The following is a 24310-nucleotide window of genomic DNA, read 5'->3' as shown; positions in this document are numbered from 1 at the left end:
TCTGTGCTCCCCCGCAACCAGCCCCCGCAGCGGCCTTTTCTGGACTTTCCTTTTTGATTTTTGGTTGTTTCATAATTAAGGCAATTTGGGGGTTACTGCGCACAGACAAGAGTCGAGGTGCATCTGCTTTGAATTAACGGGAAAATGTTATCTTGGGGTGGGGTTTTGGGGGGGGGCGACTGCTCCCCTTCCCTCTCGGTACCGACCTGTGTCCGTGCCCCGGCGGCGGGTAACGGTGAAGGGATGAGGCCGAGCTGCCGCTTCCTCCCGGCTTTGTCTTTCAAAGGGCTCGGCCGGGCTGAGCCCGGGCTAGAGCTGGGCCAGGGGGTTTAGTGATAAAAAACAAGCCCCACCAAGGAGCAGAGCGAAGGCGAAAAAAAAAAAAAAAAAAAAAAAAGCAACTGAAAATCAGGAAAAACAAAGTAAAAAAAAAATCCGCTGCACAAACCGGTCTGATAAATGCGTCGGGTTCGGGGTTTTTCCCCTTTCCAAAGGCACCGCATTTCCAAGCGTCCAGCGGGTTCCAGCATTGGAGACAAATAAATAAATGGCCAAAAAGGAGAAGGCAGGAAGGGAGCAGGATACAGGCGTGTAGCTAAATAAACAGAGTCGCAGGGGGACAAAGAGGATGGGAAAAAGGGAAGATACAGATACCCCCCAAACCAACACCCCCTGACCAATTTTGCGGCGCTGGGGAAGCCAGCAGCTGGGGAACAGCTGCACGATTATTGGGTGAACCGGGAGGGGAAAGGAGCACTCAGAGGGATCATTAGTGAAGGGACGGGGCACGGGAAGGGCTCCCGGGAACCGGGGGAGAGAACGCGGCTGCCGGCACCCGGAGCAGGTAAGCGCGGCCCCGGTACGGCCCGGCCCGGGGGGTGGCAGTGGGGGCTCCCCGTGCCCCGTGGCTTTCTCTACCTGTTGTGCCGAGCCCCACCTGGTTCCCATTACACTGCGGTGCTGCCTTTTTTTTTTTCTTTTTTCCTTTTTTTCCTTTTTTTTTTTTCCTTTTTTTTTGGGGGGTTCTATTAAAGCGAACGGGGACATAAAAGGCCCGCGGGACGGGATGAACCGGAGCCCTCGGCGGTCTCCGACGGCCTCGTCCGGGAGGGAAAGAGCGAGGAGAGGAGCGGGCCCGGGGGAAGCGCCGCGTCCTGCCCGAGCCTGGCGGCGGCCCCGAGCCGGGACCCCCCGGGACCCCGCCGCTCCCGGCCCAGGAGCTGCCGTCGGGCGCCGGGCGCTGCCGGTGAGGCCGGGCCCGGGCGGCGGCCGGACGCATCCCCCCCGAGGGACGGGGCCGCTTTTCCATCCCCGGAGCTTGAACTCTCCCCGCTCCCGGCCCCGCCGCCCTGGCCGGGATCCCCGCTCCCCTCGGGCTTGCCGGGGTCGAGGCCGCCCGAGCCGTGGCGGTCTGTGCTCTAACAGGGCCATGTCGCGACAGCGGGAGGGTGTCGGCGATAAGGGGGCCCGGAGGCACTGAGGGCAGCCCGCCCGGCGCATCCCCGGGGCCGACGGCAGGATCGGGCTCCGTGCGGGGGCAGAAAGGAGGAAAGAAAAGGGCTGGGGGAGTACCGGCCCCGGCTCCCACCTCCACCCCGCAGCTCCCGGTACCTGCAGCCCCGGCCGGGTAGAAGGGCTTCCCACTGACGGCCACGGCGAGGGGCCCCGGGCTGGTGGCACCCAAATACCGGGGCTCTGCCTTGTCCGGCGGGCAGTGGGGGCTGAGCGGCGGCGGGTGCCGGGGGGGTCCTGGCTGCCCGGCCACGAAGGGGCCGGGGGTCCGCGGTGGCCCCGGGGGGGGCCCGGCCCGGCGGCCGGTGGGGAAGGCCGGGCAGCCCCTCGCCTCCATGCTGCAGGTTGGAGGGGCCGGGGCGGCCGCGGGGAGCGGATTTTGTGCGGGGCTGGGGGGGGGGGGGGGGGTTGGGGCTGGAAGGGAGGGCTCGCCCAGCACCCCCAGCACACTCACACCCACCCACCCCAGCCCACTGCACCGCTTGGGTCACGTGCGCCCTCCCACCCGCTCCGTTAACCCTCTAATCCCGGTGCCCCCCCAGCCCGGGACACCCCCATCCCCCTGCCGTGGCTGGGGGCACAAACCCGCTCCGTGCCCGGGCAGGGGCTGCGGGGGTCTGGTCCTCCCTGCTTGCTGCTCCCCGGGGTCTTTGGGCTACAGGAAGCGCCCAGGGCCCTTCCTTGATTCCAAGCCTCAACCCCAGCCCCTGGGAGCAGCTCAAAGTCCCAGGCAGGGGGATAAACCTCTGCCCTCAGTCTTTCAGACACCCATTGGGTTTTTTCCCCTTTGCAGGCCGCGTGAGGCTGTCTGCGGCCTTTCCGTCCTCGGGGCTGCGGCTGAGGCCTGGGCAGGCTGGGTCAGGGAAGATGCTGACCCTGAGGCACGGCACCGGGGCAGGCAGGGCTCTGAGGCCAGACCCACGGCTCCATGTCCTCTGTGTCTGTGTCTGCCCCCGGAGCAGCCCCGCAGGGCTGAGCGCCGCCGTGCCCCCAGCTCAGTTTCACAGAGCTCCCGGCTCCCTTCCCTGCTGCGGGGATGGCGAGGCGAGGGGCCGGGGTTTGCCTGGGTTCGCTCCTCTTCCATCCTCTCTGCTTCCATTCCCTTTCTTCCATTCCCTTTCTGCTCCTCTGCGTCCGTCTGCATCAGAGCCACTTCGGCTGCATCCTGGCGCCCCAGAGTTTGGATCTGGGGGCTGGGGGCAGGTTTTATACAGCTTTGGGGGTGGTTAAGTGCAAAGTGATCGGGTCAGGTTTGGCGATTCAAAGGCTGGGTGTTACAGCAGGGAAGATCAATGTCAAAGAGAGGGGAGATTAGGTAACAGATGCAGAGAAACGCACGGAGAGCAAAGCTGCAGGGTGATGTTTTCCATTTGCTGTTTTCCCATATGCATGGCACACAGCATAGCTCTCTGCTAATCCTGGGACATTGCTCTGTGCTAGGATCTCAAAAACAAACAAACAAAAAATAATCTGTGGGTATCAGGGGATGAACTGCTTTGGAGTAGCAAAAATAGGTGGAGAAGAACCAGGTGGGTCACAGACATGATAAACAGCCAAACAACAGCACAACACTGACAAATAATGTTGTACATGGTGCTATTGCTTTTATTGGCGGTGCTGAGGCAGTGTAGGTGTGCTTTGTTAGCCTGTGGCACAAATCTGAAATCAAAAGGCAATTTTGCTTTGAAGATTATGATAAAAATATAATGTAATCCCTATGTCTCATCCGCAGCTGCAGGATTGATGCGGTGGTGTCAGGTTGTCGCACAGCCCCGTGTTATCGCAGGAGCACCAGGTCCGCAGTGTGTGCTGTAAATCACGGCTGGGTGAAAGCCCCCGGGGAGGGAAGCTGAAAAACAAGGAAAGCAGTTGTGGGGCTGCGATGCGGGGCTCTGGTTTGTTCTGGTGGTGTTCCCTCCTTATCCTCCCCCCCCCCCCCAAATGCCTGTGACGGCTCTGTCCACATCCTGCTCTGCACACAGTGCTGCCCAACACTTTCCCTTCGCAGCAGCTGGAGCTGCCGCGAGTTTCCCCGTTAGACTGTCCTCAGCTTGCTGCATGTTGTAAATTATTGCTAAATAGGGACTTTAAGTCCTCTGGCATGTGACAAGTCATTAAGTGTTATTAAACATAGCATAACTCCTGTAAAGGCTTATTAGTTCCAAAGAACCTCTCCCAGTTTTACTGCTGGCATTTAGAGACTTTTAATAGCAGAGGGATGAGTCTGTCCATGTGTGCTGCTGGTGTGGAGGGGGGGCGGCAGGGACAGGCTGCTGCCTGGGGATGCTCTGTCCTTCTGGGCTGGATCCATGGCAGGGGCCCTCCTGGGCAGGTGGAAGGCTCCTGGGAGGTGCTTGGTCTAAAGCTAGCAGGGATTTGGAGGATCTGGGTGCTGAAGGCAGTGGTAGGGGGAGAGGTTTGTGAGCTCTTTTGGGTATTTGTTGTGCAGATGGCAGTCTGTGGAGGTGCTGGTGGATTTTGTCGCATCAACCCAGCCAGTAGGGCTGACCCAGGACTCCTGGGGTCTCCTGGGTCCACCACCACCCCTCTGTCCTGGGCTTTCTTGTCTGTGGAGCCAGACTGCGGTGCCTCATCCTCCTGGTTTGGCGCACGGATGGGGGGGGGTGCTTTGGGATCAGGGGAAAGGCTGCAGGGGAGGGCAATGTGGCGGTCTGCTTGTGGCCCTCCTTGTGGCCTGGGGCTCTGCACTGTGCGCGGGTGTTGGGACAGGACTGAGCAGGAGAGGGAGGTCACTGTGGGGCTCATGGGGTTCATTTGTCACAAACCAGAGTATTTGTGGAAGAAGGATGACTGTGACCCTTCAGGAAGAAACTTTTCACACTGTCTTAGCATCCAAATGACACCTCTGCAAGGAGACATGCCACTGGTTCTGCTCTTGGATGGAAAAGTCCTTTTGTGTCCCAGTTTTGTCTATTTACACATGTGCTACCAAATGAACCATGGCAAAAGACCTGCAAAGTGCAGCAGGAGGACTCCAGTGGGATGCTTGGAGTGAAAACATTTTTTGTTTTCGGTTTCTCTCTTGCTGGCTCAGAAGAGGATTTTTTCCCTCTTTGCATCCCATTGGCTTTCCCAACCATCTTAAGCCATCTCAGAGAGCTGCCTTGCCTCCCTGGAGATCACAAGATGTCACTGAAGTGCTCGGCAGGAGTCCGGGAGGGTTTGCATAGCTCTGTGGTTTGTAAGAATATCCCTGCACAGCCAAGACTTTGTAAAGCTACCAAGAGCCTTGGAAAAGCTTGCACGGCATGGAGCAATCCCTACTGCGCAGGACCAGGAATGTGTTCTCTCCCTCTCACCCTTCCTGCCTCCTGCAGGATTTAGGGTCCCTGCCTCAAAACAAACGCTGGGATGTGCCAAGGTGCTGGGCTGCACCAGACTCATTTCCAACCTCCACCGGGGCATACCCAGTGCCCAAATCACCCCAGACTTCCACGGTTCAGCAGATGGAGGTCACAGGAGGCAAGGGCCAGCCCGAGCCTCTTGGCAGCCCTCAGCCAGAGCCAATTCCACTTTCTGCCCCTCTCTGCAGTGCTGAGAGCAAGCAAAGGGCAAGCAGAGCAGCAGGCAGTGCTGAGGGGGGGGGGGGGGGGGGGGGGAGCAGCAGCCTCACTTTGACTAATGGGCTTTGTCTCAGGAATTTTGATTTTTTTTGATTTTTTTTTTTTTTTCCTGAGAAATCTGCAGTTTGGGAAGAAAGCACTTCCTGGGAGCCTGCTGAGAAACAGCCACGACTTCATCTGCAAAGCACAGGGGAGCTCAGCTCAGTGTGCCTCTGCGCGTCGGCTTCAGGGTTAGGGCAGGGCTGGGTGCCGGGGTGACTGCCCTCCTGATGCCACTGGGGCACCAAAGCCCAGCCCGTGGCATCCCTGGCTGTGCTGGGCAATTGCAGACTGAGCCTGGAGCAGGGCTTGGAGGCTGTAGCTCAGCTCTGATTCACCTCTCCATGTCTGCTGTGTGCGGACAAAAGGCGGTGGGATGTGCCGCAGGCCTCTGCCTGTTGTGGCAAGGCCGTGTTGTGGGGAATCCCGAGAGGTTATTCCCCCAACCAAGATGTGAGACTTGGCTGTACCGGCTGCCTGCATCCCCAGTCAGGGCTCCTCCAGACTCTGCGCCCCAGGGCAGGAACCTTCTCCTGGTTCCCAGCGGGGATTCGCCCTGGCTGGGCTCAGTGTGGTCTGGTGCGGGGCTGGGGCACATCCCTGCCTCTCACCCTCTGGGTCAGCAGTAGCATGGGGCAGGGGCATTTCCATATTCCCAGGCAGCCTAATGCCAGCCTTGAGCAGCAAAGGAAGCCGTTTCTTTGCTCACATTTTTTCCTAAAGCTGCAGCAGTACCATGGGTTCAACCCTCAGCCTTTGCCTGTCTGCATGTCCCTTTTTTCCTCACAAATACCCCAGAAAATCCCCCAATTTCTGTTGCCTGATTCATTGCAGAGCTTTGTCTCCAGCCAAAGTTCGATCTTGCTCAGGAATGTGTGTGGTGATGGCAGGAAAATGACTTTATTAATTCACCTGGGGAAATCTTCCTTGCTGCTTGCGATCCTGGTTTGCGTTAGGCTGAGTGGGAGACAGAGCCCCTCGGCCTGACCCTGCCGGAAATCCATCGGTTCCACCAAGCCGGAGCCAGATTTGCTGTTTAATGAGGCTGGCGAAGTAGAAAATGGTCCCGTTCCCAGGTCTCACAAAGGAAAAGCACAGACACAAACGTATCCCCGCATGTAGTAACAATGCACAAAGGCAACGGCAGCCTCCGTGCCACTCACACGCTTTGCACAAATACCGATATACACACGCGTATTTATAGCCACCCAGAGATATGCACAGATAATTCAATTGCATGAAAATACATATTACAGACGTGCACACAGCACAGGGCATTTCTGTATCAGTGTGTGTTACCAACACATGGACAGCAAAAGCGTGCAAGCATGCATCTAGATTGCGGAGACACAGATGAGCGTGTGGCAGTTGCACCCGCACAACAGCAGAAATATCCACATTTGTACAAACATGTTGTGATCATCTTTCCTATATATATTGTGATCATCTTTCCTATATAATCCAGCCCTGCCTGGCTGGATTACAGCTCTGTTGAATAAGGAGTGATATCTGTGTGCTGCAATAGCACATGTATGCCCTCGGCACTGGCAATGGGGGGAACTTTTCAGGCAAATTGTGGCTTTGTTGAGAGTACAGCTCTGGGCAAGTTTTTCAGCATCGTTACCGAAATCTCTAAATTATTGTGTAGTCCCGGCAGCGGCTTGAGTTCTTACTCCAGAGCAACATTCAGTGTCAAAGCGTGCCTTAAATTAATGATAGCAATAACAATCAAGGCAACAAAACCCATGAAAATGAACTGCATGGCTGTGAATGGGATTAAGGATTAAACGCGGCTCGAAAGCCAAACTGAACTGCTTTTGTTTTCGTTTGCATTTTACGGAGATAGACTGAGGGGAAGAAAAAAGCAGCGGCTTGACTCAGAGCAGTGTAAAATCTAGCCATTTTCTGTAGTTGCCAAATCAAAACAAAACAAAACAAACAAACAAACAAAAAAAAAACCAACAAAAACAAACAAACAAACAAACAAAAAACAAAACAGAAGTGTTTACAAAGTGCTTCGGTGATGCTGTGGCCTTTAGAGGAGCTGCAGGAGTAAATCAGTTTAATTCCCCCGGGCTCGGCGTGGCCGGGCTGCTTTAAACGTGCACAGGATCTGGCTCTGTCTTTGCAAGCGAGAACCCGGGGTGGATTCACGCCGGCTGCTTGGGTTTCCCTGGCTGCTGAGTTAGCCGGGCAGTTGTTTGGTGTCTGTAAACTCGGTTTTATGCCGGAGCAGAGCCTCTCTCCGCAGGGACACCGTCCCCTCTGTCCGCCCCCGGCCGAGCGGCTGCAGTCCCGGGCTGGCAGCGCGGTGCCGGCTGCTCCGTGCTGTAAGGAGAGATTTGTACTGAGAGCACCAGGCACGCCGGAGATTTCCAGGTTGCCTTGGGACAGTGCTTGGGGGTGCCAAGTTCAGGCTTGGTTTTTCTCAGAGCTGCTCCGTAAAAATACATATAAAATTAAAATATAAATAAATAAATAAATATAATAAAATACAATAAAATTAAAAAGCAAAATGAAGCCTGGAAGTGGCGGCAGCCAGGGTTTAGGGGAGATGCTGGGCTCGACGTGCTCTGGTTGGGTTTAGGGCATTAATCCTGTTGAAAGTCATGGAAATAGTACTTTCAATTCCTAAATTCTGACAGCATTTGCAAAATCAGGAATGCATCTAGGGATTAAATGGAATTTATTCCAGATTGACTCTGCTGGGAAGTGGCCAGACTGTGGCAGGATTCAAGGATGCTGATTTTTACTTCTAATTTTAGAATATTACTGTTATACAACATAAGTATGAAATAATAACACTAAACAAGCAGTATCACTTAGAATTAATAAATATGTAACTGGGAGCTGGATCCGGCCCTGATCCAATGCAGCAGTTGGTTAAATGGGTCTAAATCAGAGTAACTCCATGTCAGGGCTCTTGCAGATTTCAGCTGCCTGTTTGGCTGCGTGTCCCACCGGGGGTTTATTCCCCTTTGTGGAGAGCTGGGCTCACCCGATTGCAGTTAGTTTGCATTTATAAGGGGTGACTGTAGGCAGAATTGAGCCCTTACCTGGAAAGTCACCCTAAAAATAGTGGAAATTTAAAAAAAAAAAAAAGGAAAAAAAAAAAAAAAGAAAAAAAAGAAGGAAAAAAAAAGAAGGAAAAAGGAAAAAGGGAGATGGTGTTGGGGAGAGAATTTTTTTTTTTTTTTTTGCACTGTCTGTGCAGTGAGAAAGGGCTGAACTGACTCTGATGCCAGGACAGACCAGGAATAAACCTGAGCCCTTCCAGAAATCAGCTTTGTAGGAGCAAATGCACTTGGCTTGAACTTCTCCTGCATGCTCGGTGTTCAGGGAGCAGCTCCCAAACTGCACCATGAAGCACCCCCTGATCTGCACCCAGAGCCAGATCCGCGCCGTGCCGGGATGCTCCCCCCTTGGTGGCTCTGTCAAGCCCTCTGGGGAGAACCCCAACCCCCCCAGGGATTCACCAGCCATTCATGAAGCTTGGCCGGACAAAGCTCTTCCCCTCCCCGCGGGACTGATGGATTTATTCGTCTCATCCCCTAATGAGCCACTTCCAGAGCCCAGTAAATTATACGCACCAGGACGGATGAAACCTTGCTCCATAAATCAGATCTGAGGCTGACAAGTGCTCCCTGCATCATTATCCTGGTGAGTGGCGTTTCGGAGATCCCAGGTATCGCCGCTTGCCTTGCAAATCCCAATAAATCTGGGAGTAATCACTCCCGACAGAGAGCCAGAAAAGCACCGGAAAACATTTTCTTTCCTTAAAATGTAAGTGGAAAATTTATTGCAGGGAAAGGAAAAGTCCACAACAAACAGGGATGCGAGGAACCCTTGGGGGCCGGGTTGGCATTGCCTTGTGCTTACTAAGGCAGATCTGGAGCAGCCCCTAGAAATTAGGGGAGAATTTTTGGGGGGGAGAAAACAAAAGGAAAAATCAAGCTATGTGTCTCCAACCATGTCCCGAAAGGACAAGGAAATCTAAGCAGAGCCAACGTGCCGCAGTCCGCTGCCTTCTGGTTTGTGTTTAGCCTTTGGAAAAAATACCCCCTTGCAAACCTCCCCCTTCCTTAAGGGGAAGATTTATTTTATGAACTGGCCGACACCTGAAAGCAATCGTTTTTTGGTGTGTGTGTGGGGGGGGAGGGAGGGGAGAGCGGGAGGGAGCCATCCCCGGGGGCTCGGCGGGGAGCCTGGGCAGAGCCGTATTTTCTCGCCGCTGTCGCTCCCACTTAGGTGTGAGCCCCGCTGCCGGCTGGGATCTGCTGGGACAGACAGACGGACGCGGTGTGGAGTGAGCGGCTGCACGGCGCGTGGTGCTGCATGCACACGGGAGCCTCTGTCTCTCAGCACCTCAAGCCGCAGTTCAGCAGGGGGTGCAGAGGTTCCCCTTTCAGACAGGGAAACTGAGGCACGGGGCACCAGCATGGGTCGTTTGCTGTGTTAAGGGTAGAAGACACCCCACCATCCCTCCGTCTGGTGTCTTCGTGCTGGGTTGGTGGTGCTGGGCTGCGCTTACAGCCCGAGGAAGCTGGGGACGGAGGCTGGCCTGGAGGAGCCTTGGGGAGTCCCATCTTCATGCAGATGCAGCGGGGGTGATGATGCTGGGGGCTCTTCTTCCCCTCCTCGTCCTGGGCTTTCTGTTTGCACGCTCTGCAAAGGGTGAGTGCTTTTCCAGCAGGCACATCGGCAGGCATTTAATGCTTCTGTCATCAAATTGTGCATGTCAGGACTTCAAGAGAGCGGGGTGGTGGTGAGCCCTGTACCTGTCAGGGTAAATGAAAGGTGACAACACCAAGCGAACACCAGATGGGCTGTCAAGGCTTCGTGCTTCCCACCCCTGTTTCGCTGCCTGCCTGCCCTGGCTCCCAGCCTCAAGCCACTGCCTGATTTAAGGTGAGCGAGGACCCACTTGGGTGGGAACGGGAAGGAGCTGGGAGACAGCTGGGAGCAGGCAAAGGGGAAATCCTAGTGCCCCGTGGCTCAGAGCATGGGTTGGGTTGTCTCCAAGCTGCTACAGGCTGGGATGGCTGGAGAGAGGAGGATGAGATCTGAGAATGAGGCAGAATTGGGTAAGACCTGAGCTCTGTTTGGGTCCAGCACCCAAACCACATCCATGTCAATGATGTGAACCAAACCAAACCGATCCAAACCAAACTCAACCCAATTCAGTAGTGCTGGGAGGGATACGGGGCAGGTTCATGGAGCTGAGTGGCTACCACCACCACCCGTGGGGCCAACCCCATGGTTGTGTTGCTCAAATCCACTTTGGGCAATGGTACCTGAACCATCACAGCCCAGTGCCCTTAATTCTCCTGTGGAAGGGACAATGGGGGCGTGCTGGGGTGGTGGGGAGGGTTGCCTTCCCCTCTGTTGCTTTGTCTGTAGGACTGGGGATAGGGCATAGTTCCTGTCTCCTGGGTTTCTTCCCACCTTCTGTCATCGGTGCCTCATCTCCGGACCCCCAGTGCCTCGGTGCTCTGTCCTCGGCGTGACCTCTCCTACCCGACCCAGACAGCAAAAGGTTTCCTTCTCGCTCGGCCAACTCTGATAAGGGGAACCAGAAACAGCTTTGACCTTTCAACTGCAAATCTCCCTGAGAGGAGCTGCAAGCTGTTCCATGCCTCAAACGTCCCTTGATAGGAAACAAAACCACACCATTGAACTTTTAATCAGTTTCACCCCCCAGAATTCTCAGGCACCCAAGGAAAGCTCAGCTGGATGTCACTGGGAGGTTGTGTCCCTGCCGAGGAACCAGGCCAGCATGTACAACTCATATGGGCAGTGCCCTGGGTTAACCACTTGTTTGGCATGTTGGGCTTGTGCTCCCTCCTTCCTTCTGGTGACTTCCAGTTCAGCCTTGAGATTTCAGCGGATGCACGATGCAAACCTCCTTCCTTGCTCATTCTCTTAGCCCAAAGCCGCCTGGGCCAGCTCGCAGCCTGTAACAGGCGTGTGTTGCTCTCCAGGCTGTTGCAGCTATAGGAAGGTGATGGCTGGAGGTGTTGGAGCTCATTAATTGCTCTAAGAAAGCTAATTGGCATCAACACAACAGCGGGAGATGTGGCGGCGCTGAGGCCAGCAGAGCTGCTTCATTTCCATGACTTGAGCTTCTCTTTCTCCTTGTGTTGGGTGTTTATCAAGAACAGCACCCATGCATGAAACGGGGCTGCCTGGGTGATGGAGAGTCTGAGCGTCCCACCGAATCAGGCCCTAAACACCAGCAGGCACCCTGTATTCCCCCTGATATTAAACCTACATTTTCCCTGCTGTTGGTTAACCGCATTAATGGGATCTGAACTGGTTCAAAGCCTTTGGAGCAGCAGGGGGGGAAGCTCAGAGCAATAAGCGGAGGCGACCCCTGCCAAATTGGAGTAAAAGATGTCTTCCTCCCATTCCTGAAATAACCCACAGCATTTTCACATTAAAACTCTGAGCCCAGAGTAGTTGGGGAGGAAGAAACCATGAGGATCAGCCCTTAGCTCTTTACCTGAGGGAGCACGGATAATGGTCCAGCAGCTGATCCTGTGAGTTAGTGGAAAGGATGCTCTGGGAGGGATCACCAGGGCTGGGGTTTGGAGAACCAGGGTCCCAGGATGTGCAGTCTGCGGGAAAGTCCTCAGATCCAGGTAATCTGAGGGAAAGTTAATGTTTTAGGGGACTGGGTCATAGTAAAAATTATGATGGGATCTGATTACTACATTCCTTGTTCAGTGATAAAATGAGATCAGCAGAATCAGGCTGTGTTTGGGGAAATGCAATGATTTATTGTTGCCTTTTTTGATGTTGCTTCTTCTCAGTCATAGAATCATAGAATATGCTGGGGTCTTGGGGACAATGTTTGTAGGGGCAGAGGGTCTCAGAGCACCACGGGGCTCATGCAGCCTACACTTTGCTGCTCAGGTGACCACCTTCGTTGAGTCTAAAGCTGCCCACTGGGGTAATGAGGGGCCCAGCACACCCCTTGCTGCTCTCAGGCTGATGGAGTTACCCTGTCAGCAGGATCCAGGCTGCACCAGCAGGTCCCCTTGGCTCCCCTCCTTCCTTCCCTTCTCCTGAGGGCATGTGTGACCCAGGAGCACCTGTGACCCGGGGGCTAGCGCTGCCCTGTCCCCAGGACAGGCTTTAATGGGTCCCACCTGGCTCCCAGGCGCAGTGTGCTGGGCTCTCTCCTCCAATGAACTGAATTCAATAACTTCACCCAGGGCAGGGGCTCAGTGTGGCTTCCCTCTGCATTAACCCTGCTTCCTCTGCACATGGAGGAGTCACGGCTATTAGCTGGGGCTGCCGGCACCAAAGGGGATGCAGAATGTCCCTCTCTGTGCCTGTGCCCTGGAACATGCAGCCTTATACCCCAGGGAGCTGAGCTGAGGCTGCCTCATCCTCACCACCCATCCCAAACCATGCACGGGGACCTGGTGATCCCACCAGAGGATAAAATTGCACAGGAAGGTTAATTTGCAGCAGGGAACAATGACATTGCTGCACCTTTCTTTGCTATCCAGGTTTCTGTAGTGCTGCTTGATTTGCTCCCACCCTCTCTACATCACTGCCAACCCTGACAAGAGCAGGGCACCAAGAGAGGAGACTCAGGGGGTTTAGCAGCGGCTGCCCCATCCCCTGCCCTGTGAAGCATCCCACAGTCCCTGGCACAGAGGCAGTGCTGGTAAGCCATGAGCAGGAACACTTTTCCTCAGAGGGGGGCATGGAGCTTCTTGACCCCCCCGTCCTGGCTTGCAGTAATCTCATTAACTCATTTAATTCAAACGGGGCAGCCTGCGGCAGTGTGTGACACACTAACCCTGTTGAGGCCGTGATGTCTTTTGGGCTGAAATCCTTCCTTTCATTGATTCCAGCAGGGACATCCCTGAGCTCTTGCCTGCGCGTGGAGGATTAATTCCCCCCTGCCCATTAATGTGAACACTTCTGGGTGAGAGCGCGGCAGACCTTTACTCACCACCCAAGGCAGTGATTTATTCTCGGAAGGAGCAGAGTTGGATCTAGCTCCAAAGTGTGTGGTTGGGGGGCAAATAGCAGCAGAAATACCCTCCCTGGATGGGAATGGGGCAGGAAGAGCATTTGCTATGGGAAGAAAAATGCAGCTAGTCTGCAGGACATTGTCCATTCCATAGGTGCAGGAGCAACATGAAATCCATCACCCCACATCCCACCACCCCTTTGTTTGGACATCTCCGCTCAGCAGACCTGGTGTGCCCCCCCCTTCCTGCGGCGAGCACGGGGCAGCTCTGCGGGACATGCTGAGCAGCCACCTGTGGGATGATGCCTTTTTCCAGGAGGCCAGCTGAATCACACCCACTGCTGGCTCCAGCTTCTGCCAGCCATGCAGGAATGTGCAGGAGCACCTGGAGGCAGAGCCTGTGTTTGTTGTTTCAATAAATACGGAGCAGACAGGCCTGGTGTGGGGGAAGTTCCCCTACTCTTCCTCCTCCTCCTCTTCCTCCTCCAAGAGGATCAATCCCTTCTGAGTGGCTGTCAGTCACTGTCATCCTCTGTCCTGAGTCAGGGTGACTGACAGCAGGTGGAGGGGGTTGGCTCTTGTTAACTTGCTTCTGTCTGCTCTTTTCTTGATGTAGGGTAAGGGTTGAGGGCTGAGTGCTGCTCCCAGGGTAACAGTGCATGGGGCTAGGCTCCCTGCAAATATCTCTGCTTTCTTCTTGTTGTGGAAGAGGATGAGGAGGGGTCTGTGCCATGCTGGCTGCAGCAGGCTGTTGACTCTCTCTGTCCAATCCCTAGATTGTCCCAGGTCTCATGTACCTGCCCCATTTAATGTACCCTTCCCAGCACCTGCATGGTGATGTAAGAAAACAGGAGGTGAGTGCTGTGCCCTCCCCAAATGAACAATTCCCAGGATAAATCCTAACGACCCCACCTGGGTGCACCCCGATGTGTTCTATCCAGCCCATAGGGTTGGTGCCCCAAAGGGGCCTGGGCTCTGTGCCTGTCCCAGCAGCAGCAGGGACGATGGATGACTTTGGTCTGAAGGCTTCAGCCTCCAAATGCTTTGTGGACTCCCATGGCCTCCCATCAGCACCAATTTCCTGCAGGCCCCCATGATAAGAGGCTGATCCTCAGTCATGGAAATTCGATGCCCTAGTGTCAGGGAATGAAATCCTGAGGGACTGTGGAAACACAGCTGAGAATGAGCAGATCTTGCTGCTTTCCCTCGTCCCCTCTGCCAAAGAAACGAGTGGCTGGAGGATGTGTATGGTCTTAGTGCCGCTCCCCAGCACTGAGGCTGGAGTGCGTTGCCCTGATTTCTGCTGGTGGAGCCATTCTCAGTGTGGTTAAAAGCTGCTGGACACGAAAGCATCCAGGAAATAACTGGCTATTCATTGAGGTTTAACTTCATCCCTTTTTTTAGGCTTTGCTCTGGTCCCTTTACCTTGCCTCTGAAGACCCAGGGACTCATGGGTCCCACTTGCTCCCTGGTGAGATTTGAGACAAGAATTGCAGACAAAGGCTGTGTTTTTCCTGTTCCTCTTCACCTCCCATCATCCCATCTGGGGTCTGGCCTGATCATGTTTGAAAGGAGGGAGCAAGCCCTAAAATCTCTTCCCTAAACTGCCCACATTGGGTGGGTGGTCAGTGCTGTGGGTTTTTCCAGATGAAGATGCTGGCTGGATACTGGATTTATGGGCTCGGAGACAATGTCTCACAGCCCTGCATCTTGGTGCTTTCTGCACAGAGTGAACCAGAGGAGCTGAGCAACTCCGGCTTATTCGCTCCCATCCTTCATCAGCCCTGTGCTGGAGCCCAGGTTATGCCCATTCCCTGACTTCACCTCCATCCCCATATCCCAGTGCTGCAGCGTCCTGTACCTGCACTGTGACATCTCTCTGCTCTGCCAAGTCCATGGGCTTAGTCCTCCAGCTTGTCTTGAATTTGAGGAGAATTTCTCCCCTTTCAGCTACTCCTGTGCATTTTAACCATGTTTTTCGGTCTCCAGCTGCGCCTCCCAGACCTGACCACAGCAGAGAGAAACCATCTTCAGGTTTTGCTGTTTCTTTCCCAAGCAGGTATTGATTCAGCTCTGTGCCTGCCCCATCACAGCTGCTGGTCCTGGAGAGCGGAAGGAAGGTGTGAGGCTTAGGCAGGAAAAACAGCTCTGAAAGTCTGGCTGGCATGGTCTGATGTGGATTGAGCCTCCTGTGTGATGCATTGTTAAACCAGAGCTGTTACATGCCCAGAAATTACACTGATTTAATGGAACTGGTTTCTAGATTGGTTTGTACCGTGTGCCAGACACGATTGAAATAAACTGATTTCCTTAAGGGGTTCCACGCCTGGGAGGTCAGCTGGGAGCGCTGGCATCGGCCGCTCTGCTGCTGCTGGGTGTTTGCCTGTGCTGCATGGCCCTTTTGTACCCCGGAGGGGTGTGGGCGCAGGACGGGGGGCAGCAGCACCAGGCAGCTTTTCTTGCCTGCCCGACCTAGAGCTGGTGCAACGCGGGGCCCCATCCCCACTGCGAGGGGACAGCCGGGGTCTGCACGAGGACCCGGTAGGCTGTTTGTGGGACCGAGCGGGGAATTTGGGACCCGCATCCTCTTCATGCTCAGAAACGTGGGCAGCGCACGTGAGCGCAGAGCCGAGACTGTTTCAGGAGCAATCCCAGCTCAGCAGCCAAAATCCTCCTTTTCCCACCCAAATAAAGCCTCAGCCAGGAAAGGGGCCGTTTCCAGGGCAACGCAGATGCCTGGCGGCTTCGCTTTGCCGCGATCCGCGCCCCCCACCCCCGCCGTCTCCCCCCGCCGCTGCGGCAGCGGGCGCCGGGCTCGGCTCCGGGCTGGGCTCCGGGCTGGGCTCCGGGCTCGGCTCCGGGCTCGGCTCCGGGCGGAGATGCGGCACCGCCACCTAGCGACAGGGGGCCGGGAGCTGCGGGGCCACCCCCTGCCCCGCGGGAGCCGGGGCTTTTGTCCCCGCTGGGGGGGAGGCTGCTTTCTCTTTGCTGCAGGAACGGAGGTTTCCCTCCTGCCCCCACGCCGCAGTGCCGGCTCCGGAGGGCACCTGGCTGTGTAAAGTCGGAGAAACTGGAGGGGAAATGCTTCCTCCAGTCCTGCCCGTCCGGAGGGCGAGCGCGTGGTGCTGTGGCTTTATGGATCTCTGGGTCAGGGTGTTAAAACCCTGCCTTTTCCAAAGGAGCTGGCGGGGACGAGCTGTCTGTGCACCCCAATTCCCACCAGGGGTTTGGACACGCCACAGCCTCCTGAAGTGTCTCTCCACCTTCCCTCATCAGCACAGGGAAACTACTTAGTGCCTTTAATGTAATTAACACATTGCAATCCCAAACTGCTAGCAGCTGCCCAGCCCTGTAATTCATCCTTCCACCCAGCCATTAATACCTCCCTCTGGGCAATCATAAAGCAGCCCTGACCTGGCAGAAAAATGCTGCGAAACCAAGCCCTGTGCCTAGGGAAAAGGAAGAAATGGGGCAGCAGACCTGTATACGTTAAAATAATTAACACACTATGATGCCAAACCGCTGGTAGCTGCCTAGCTCTGTAATTCATCCTTCCACCCAGCTGTCAAAGTTAAGAGACCATCTTTTGGTGCACACGTGTGTGCAAACGTGCATGTGCTGCCTGCATCCCCCTGTGCCAAGGGGAGCTTGTTCTGTGGCCCTGGGGTTGTCAGTGGTTCCTTGCTGCTGTGCTGTCCCTGTCCCCCCTTTTTGGAGGTGCTTTCCCTTCCAGCATCATCTCACTGGATGTGTCTCGCTCCTCAGTTCTGCTACCCTGAGTTATGGCAGTCGCAGCATGATTATACGCCTCTGTTCTGTAATTACCTTTGCTCACAGTAATTGTGTAATTGGAAGAGGCAATTACCTGGTGAAATGAGATAGGAAGAGGGGCTGGCTTGGTTTCCCAGCATTTGTGGGATGGTGTCCTGGCCACATCCTGCTCACACTCTTTCTAGTCACCCTGTAACGCTCAGTCCTGACCTGTGGGGTTTGTTCCTGTAGCAGCGGCTCCCCCCTGACCGTGGCCTCTCCCTCCAGTTGCCTCCTTCCCTGCTTTCCTGTAGCATTTCCTATTGTGGGGTCACAGAGCATCCCGCCCTGCCTCCCCGCTGCCTGTCCTCCCGTGATGGTGTCCCCAGCCTTGGGCAGACCCTGCTCACCGCAGTCCATGCAAATAAACATCCCCTGGGCTACTGGGGGACAGACGGCAAAGTACTTGGGGGATGGATGGGGCAGGGAGGGGAGTGCCAGGATTTGCTCCAAGATTAAAGCTCTGACTTCTTTCAGCGGCTGTTTTTCCTCGTTAGTGCTCTAAGCTGATTGTGTTAAGCCACTTGGTGAGTGATCACTTTTGATGTATCTTCCCACTTTTCTCAAATCCCTTCTGCTGCCCTCAACCTATTGCCTCTGCCCATGCCCCCAGGACCACCTGCAGCTTTTGGCTTTGGTGGTTTTACCCTGTGGTGCTGGTGAATGGCTCAGAGCCCAAGTACCCACACAGAGGCTGGAGAGAGTCAGCCCAGGCCAGCACACAGTGCTGCAGCCTGCTCTAGTCTTGGGGCTAAACATGAATTTCATGCAAGGAGGGAAATGAGAGCCCAGGCGTGGTGTGTTCCCTCTGCAGCAGTGCTGAGCCTGGGTGCAAAACCTCAGGCGAGGGGTGTGTGGCTCTGAGCGCCTCGGCAAGCAGCCTCCACTGCAGCCTGGGGTGCTTTGGGTTGTTCAAGACAAGATGGGTGCAATTTTGGGGGTGAAAGACTTGGTGGCACTCACTGGGGTGCGTGCTGATCCCCTGGGTACCACCCTGGTCCCTGCTGCCCAGCATGCCCCTCTGAGGAGCGGGGCTGCCTTCATGGCAAACTCTTTTTTCCCTCTGAACTCCTAAATGCCAGCAGTTTTGTAGGATAAAGGTAAGCCTTGCTATGAGACAACAAAGGGCAGTCAGCACTCCCAGCGTGGAGGCACTGGGACAATTGTCTTCCCCACGGGATCCTGCTGCAAAAGCCCACAGTGCCCGGAGCTGCAGCTGGAGCACCCGGGTCCCTGCGGCACCAGCAGCTGGCAGTTGAAGGCACACATCAGGCTCATCTGGTCTGCATTAGAGGTGTGCATCGTGCAGGCACTGGCAGAAGATTTGGGTCCCTCAGGGAGCCTGGGGACCTGCGAGGACAGCCCTGAGGGAGGTGATGCCTGGTCTCCTAAATCACTGCTGGCCACAAAGCCAATGGAGAGCAAATGCTGCACCATGTGAGTGGGTTCCTGTGGTGTGGCCAATGGGCAGCTTGCTTTTTGCATATGTGATGAAGGAATAATTAACAGCTGGGTTTTCCCTCCCATGCTGATCCCCCAAATGAGGGATAAAAGGGCTGTGCAGAACACAATTGCTTGTTGTTATCCTTTTGTTATGGTAGGGCCAAGACAAAGACCTCGTGGGTCCCTTATGAGGGTGGAGTCCCCCCCAAAGGCACCCAGGGTGGGCTGCAACATGGCAGGGGTTGGTGGCCTTAGCCACCAGCATAATACTGGCCCCATGGTGGGGGGCTCTGTTCTAGTGAGACAAATCCCATAGGGAGGAGGACAGGGGCTGCCCAAATTGTGGCCGGAGTTTTGTGTGTGCTCTTGCTGGCTGGCGTGGGAGCTGTGGGAACCCCCAGGGCCAGGGTGAGGGGCTGAGGTGAGGACAGGCAGGAAGGCAGCACTGGGGAGGGTGAGGGGAGCATTGGGAGGTGCAAATGGTTTCAAAGAAGCTGCTTGGGGAGGTGGGGAGCAATTATAGCACAGAGCAGAACTTGGCAGCCCCAGGTACGTGTCCCCTGTCCAGGCTTGCGTGCTTGAATTGAGGCATCATTAACAAGCCCCCAAGGTTTTTTTAATACCCCAAGGGGCACCTGCCTCGTGGTGTAAAGCATCCCAGCTTCTCCAAGCAGATTTTCCTTGCCCTGGGCAGCTCCAGGCTGGCTTTGAGCCTCAGGAATCAGTTGCTGAAGGTCTCTGACCCCTGTGGGTGCTGTGGGGAGGAGCACTGGCTGGCCCTGTCCTAGGCACAGATGCCACCTCCATCTGTCTGTCCCAGGCTGGGTCCCATCCTGCCCCATCCCACGTGTCCCCTGAGGGCTGGGCTGGTGCTGGGGACAAGCTCCCATGTGGCAGCTCCCACAGCAAAGCTGAGGCAAGCAGAGCTGAAACGAGCCCAAGGAATTGGAAGTGCCCGCAGCAGATGGTTGGCACAGTCTGTCTCCCTGCCACCGCCTCCTCATTCTTCCCTTTCCCCAGCCTCTCCCCCAGCTCATCTTATTCTTGTTTTTGCTGACTTCCTCCCAATGACTTTCCAGACCTTCCTCAAGGTGGGACCCCACCATCCCCTGCACACCAGCCCCTGTTTCCAGCCCAAAGGGAAGCTCAGTGTGCAAAGCCGAAGGCTCATCCGCTGAGCTTGGGTGTTTGGAAGAGGAAAGTCCTCATCTTCATGGGGAAATTAAGGCATGATGGGGGCTGGGACCTTCTGGATTCCCCTTGAAAGAGCTGGGCACAGAGCCCTGGTGTCTGGGGACACCCTGGCCCCAGGGTGATGCCAATTGCCCCCTTTCCCAGCTGCAGAGAGTCTGTGCTACATGCTCTGTGCCATTAGCTCCAGCTTTGAGCATCTTGAAGGGGCTGTAACTTCTAGGTAATGAAGAGAAGGGGAGGTTAAAATGTCCATAAAATCATCCTCAGCAAATGTCTCCCATCAGGTCCAGGATCCTTCTGCATCCTGCTGCCCTCCCCTTGATTTGCAGCCCCCCTCCCCACCTCCGCCTCTGCCCAGGGGTGGGATGTGCAGGTGTTGCAGCCAAAACCGGGCCACAAGCACTCACCTCTGATGGGGATGGGGCTTGAAAGGCTTTGCAATCCCTGTGCCAGCCCCCTCCCAGACACGAACATCCCCCGACCTCCCCTGGGGACCCCCATGTGGCTGCATTCCTCTCCGGTCCCTTTCTCAGAGGCGGTGGCCGTGTCAGTCAGCAGAGGTTGAGCCCTGCAGCGGAGACGATGGGATTTGTCCCGGCTCAGAAAGATTCATTGTTTTTTCGGGTTGATTTCTCTGTTTGTTTGTCTCTTCCCCCCTCCGGGGTCTCTTTCGTGTTGCCAGTTTTGTTGTGCATCCAAAGCTCCCCTCGGGTGGCAGTGTTTGGGCCTGACCCGGACAATGCAGCGCGCTGCTGTCTTGGCAGTGGCCCCTGCGTGCTGACAGCCGTGGGGCAGCGGGGGGGATGGGATGGGGCCTGGCAGGCGGTTGGGCCTGGACGAGCTCCCGCATGGAGGCAGAGGATGCCCTCGGAGGTCTCTGGGTTGCTGGGTTTGAGGTGCATTCCTAGGGGTGGCATGGGGCACAGACACTGTCCCCGGGCTGCACCCATCGGGCAGGGGACCTCTGCACTATGCAGCTGGCACAGAAAGCTCTGGGACCTGGGGAGAAGAAGGAGAAGTGAGAAACACAGGGGGAGCAGGGAGGTATGAAGCCAGAGCCCACATCACGGCCAGCCGTGCTACAGCCAGGGTTGCATCCCATCCCGCTGCACAGCCGGCACATCTCCCTGCAGCTGAGCTGCCTCCTGCTGTCACCCCCATCCTAGTGAGGAGGTTTGGGAAATAAAATCCCCCTCTCCCAGCTCCTTGCAAAGCTGGAGCAAACACAGCCACGCTGCAGGGTGCTCATGACATGAGCCTGCATCTTTGGCTGGGGCAGCGTGGCCGTGCTGGACCTGCACAGCTCAGCCCAGGGGTGTTACCCAGGCAAAAGTGCTCCTGAAAGCTCTCCTAAGCCCCCCATTCCTCTTTCTTGCCCTGCTGTAGCTGGTCTGGGTCCGTGCCGCAACCAGCCCTGTTGTGCTGCTCTATGGGAGAGAAGAATCGACCCTGGGGGGGTTAATGAGGGGAAGATGCCTTTGCTTGTGCCAACTATAGAGGGGCAGCCCGGCTCTCCCTGATGGGCGCGGGCTCCTCTGCACCGAGGCGGGGAGCAGCGGCCCCGCAGGCAACTGTCTCGCTGGGTGGATGGGAGCCACTGTATGAAAGGGCTGGCGATGGGAGCTCAGCAGGGAGAGTACGGGATGGCATCCAGACTCCTCTCTCCAGCAGTGTTTCACATACCTTGGGGCCTGTGCTGTCCTTAAAGCGCAGTGAAACCCCGCGCGCGGGGAGCTCAGAGGGTTGGGGGACACGCAGGAGGAGAGGCTTGCCCAAACCCGCTTGTCTTCATGTGGATGATCATTTCCAGCTGGGGCACTGGGATGGGTTTTTTTATCAGCTGCTTTAGTCCTCTCAGTGACCTCTCCCAACCCCAAGACCTCCTGCTTTTCCCCCTCCACCAGTCCCTCACAGCTCTGCCATACCTTGGATGGGGTGTGAGATGTCCTGCCACGGGTGAGATGGAAAAGTGACCATCTGGGTTTATGGCCAAGAGACTGAGAGATAAATCAGGGTGTGCCTGGGGTCTGGGATAAGGAAATAGCCCCTCAGCCAGATGTTTTGCGCCTTCTTTGGGGCAGGGATGCCAAGGTAGGCAGTGGGTAACCCCAAGCTGGGATGGATGCTCCTGACCTTGGGCACCCCTGAGGAAGGACACAGAGGCACTCGTGTGACTGGTGTTGGCACTGAGATCCAGTGGGATTTAACACAGAGCTGCAGGTAAAAATTCTCAGGAGGAAAAATAGCTCTGATCTTTGCCCTGTGCTGCTCTCCATCATTCACGGTGCTACCCAAACAGCACGGGTGGGAGGTGACCTGCAGTTCAGATGATGATGATCTCCAGAGGCTGTTTCTGGGACAAGACGTGCAAGCGAAAAGCTCAGCGTGTACCTGCACTGCAGTGCTGTGAAAGGTGTCCCAGCTGCTGGAACAATGCAATGGCCACACTGCTCCATCCCTGCTTGCCTCCACATCCCCAGATGACCATATCCTGCTCCCATCCAGGATGGGAGGCAGTCAGGGACTTTCCCTCTTGCTCCTTGGCAGGGCAGGACACAGCTCATTTGGGGCTGGGGCCAGTCTAGGAGGGTGGCTGGGATAGAGGGGATGGGATCTGGCTCCTCATGGGGCTTGTTGGGGTGTGGGGAGGATGTTTCACTTGTACCCAGCTCTGAAAACAAGGCTGGAGCAGGGTACACCCAACACCACCAGGGTGTGGTAGCCCCATCTCCTGAAGCTTCCCCATTCACCCTTTGGGGCCAATGGACTGTTCCTGCCATGAGTCTGAGTGCTAGGTGAACAGGCCACCTCAGCCTGTGTTTTTCCACATTTCCTTGTTCTCCCAAAAGATTAAATATCACCTCTTTCCTCCCCATCTCTGTTCAGCTGCTGAAGGGTGACCTGGCTGTGCAGCATGCAGGAAACAGAGGGTCGGTGTGTCGGTGATGCTGCAGGAAGAGCCCAAGTGGGGGAAGCTGAAGGTGAGATTTGGGGGCCATTTTTTCTAGAAACATATAGAAAGCAGTATCCTGGGGAGATGGGGAAGAAGGCATGACGTCAAAGGCAGCGCTTAAAATACACCCAGGGCAAAATCACACGACAGCTGGTGCGACACGAGCTGGCGGGCTCCAGGCACGGAGCCCTGCGGGAACCTGCAGGATGCGGTGGGAAACGTCTGAAGCTGGCAGCTCTGCTTTCACCACTCCCTGGGTCCCCCCATGACCCAGGAGTGGCTGTGCCAGACTGGGGACAGTGGGGAGGGACACCAGTGGCAACGGCTGTGGCCAGCTCACTCCCAGCTGCTCCCCGCCAGCCACGGCATCACAGCCCCAGGCAGTTCCTGGGTGACTTCTGGTGACAGCAGCTACTGGTGGGGACTTGCTGGGTGGCATCTGGCTGCTGCTCGTTAGCTGGGAGGGGAGGGTGCCAGGAGCCAAGCCGCTGGGGCTTGTTTCCCTGGGGGGGATGAGGTCCAGCTGGATGGTGGTGGTGCAGGGGCTGTGCTCAGGGCATTCTTTTTTTTTTCCCCCAGGGGATGCACACTGGGGTGTAAACCCCACACTTCTGGGCAATTTTAGCTCTGCATGGCAGGCAGGTTGCATGGTTGAAATGAGTGTAGGAGGAATGAGACACATTGTGGTCTTTGCAGCATCGGGCACAGCCATGGCAAATGCCCTCCCCTCTGGGCTGTGTCCTCTCACACCGTGTCCTTTGGTATTTGGGAAGGGGACGTGCCCCCTCTCAAAGGAGCCAGCCCAAAGGCAGGCTGAGGTCTCTGTTCCCTTGGGGATTCAACCCGCAGCGTCCTTGCTGGGAGATCTGAGGCTGAGCAGCCCTTTGAAGGGATTTGTTTTCATTTACAAGGACAAAAAGTCCAAGGACCCTGTGGGTCCTGGAGCCACAAGCACTGCTGAGACTGTCCCAGATCCCCTGAGTGGCCTCTGAGCTGGATCCGGCCATGAGGGAGGGCTTGTGCGAGGGACAATGCCTGGGTGCTGGTACCTCCCCATAAACCCACCTGTGGGGCTAGCTGGGACCTGCCCCACTGCAAATCCATCAGAGACACACTGCTGGGGCAACTGGAGGACTGGGGTGGAAAGCAGCAGCAGCAGCAGCAGAGCTCCAGAAGAAGCCCCCCAAACCCTCCCAAATCCCAGCTACAATCCCAGGCCCCTCTTTAACTGACCACCAAAACCACCTGGGAGATGAGCCCGATGCTCCAAGGTGGTGGGAAACTGCGGCTCCCCACCCACTGTCCGCTGCCGACAACGCGCCGCTGACGGGCCCAGCACTCACAAATTCCCCCTCCGTTGCACAATGCAAACTCGGCCGCATCGGATCCGATGGCGGCTAAGCATGTGAAGAAAATTAAGACCAGAAAGCAGGAGCAGCAGCACTTTAAAGAGTGTTGTCCTGCTGCTAGGAGCATTCGCCCAGGGGCAGCGAGACATGGTTCTCATTCCTGCGCCTGTGCTGGTGTTTATTATTTTTCCTTCCATTGTGCAGTCCCCTTTATTCCCTGCATGCCTTTCCCCTGGGGCTGAGTGAATCAGCGTGCTTTCCTTCTTCCACTCAGCCATGGCTTATTGCCTTTCTCCCCCCCTGCCCCCTCCCCTCTTTTTTCCAGACATGATCTCCAGGCCAAAAAGAGTCAGTCCAGCTCCCCAGCAATCTGCAGCCCTGGGGAAAAATGGCCAACAGGTGAGCACAGAGTGGCAGGGGGAAAGTTTTATTGAGA

The 24310-nt window shown here is 55.9% G+C and overlaps 1 protein-coding gene and 1 long non-coding RNA gene across 2 annotated transcripts in view; one reads left to right on the top strand and one right to left on the bottom strand.

Moving 5' to 3' along the window:
* Positions 1-1889, bottom strand: part of ALX3 (ALX homeobox 3) — a 6367-nt gene extending 4478 nt beyond the window's left edge. The window contains exon 1 of the mRNA XM_068659611.1: positions 1612-1889. Within this exon, the coding sequence (XP_068515712.1) occupies positions 1612-1849 (238 nt within the window). The 5' untranslated portion in view covers positions 1850-1889. The remainder of the gene's footprint in view (positions 1-1611) is intronic.
* On the top strand, positions 409-24310 carry LOC137843863 (uncharacterized). Its single transcript, XR_011089733.1, has 3 exons — positions 409-844; positions 22459-22553; positions 24200-24310. It is a non-coding gene; the product is annotated as an uncharacterized lncRNA (long non-coding RNA).

This window comes from Anas acuta, chromosome 24 (genome assembly GCF_963932015.1).
Source record: "Anas acuta chromosome 24, bAnaAcu1.1, whole genome shotgun sequence".
NCBI classification, from domain to species: Eukaryota; Metazoa; Chordata; class Aves; order Anseriformes; family Anatidae; genus Anas; species Anas acuta.
Note: the sequence above shows the minus strand (reverse complement) of the source record. Positions and strands in the feature narration are given on the sequence as shown.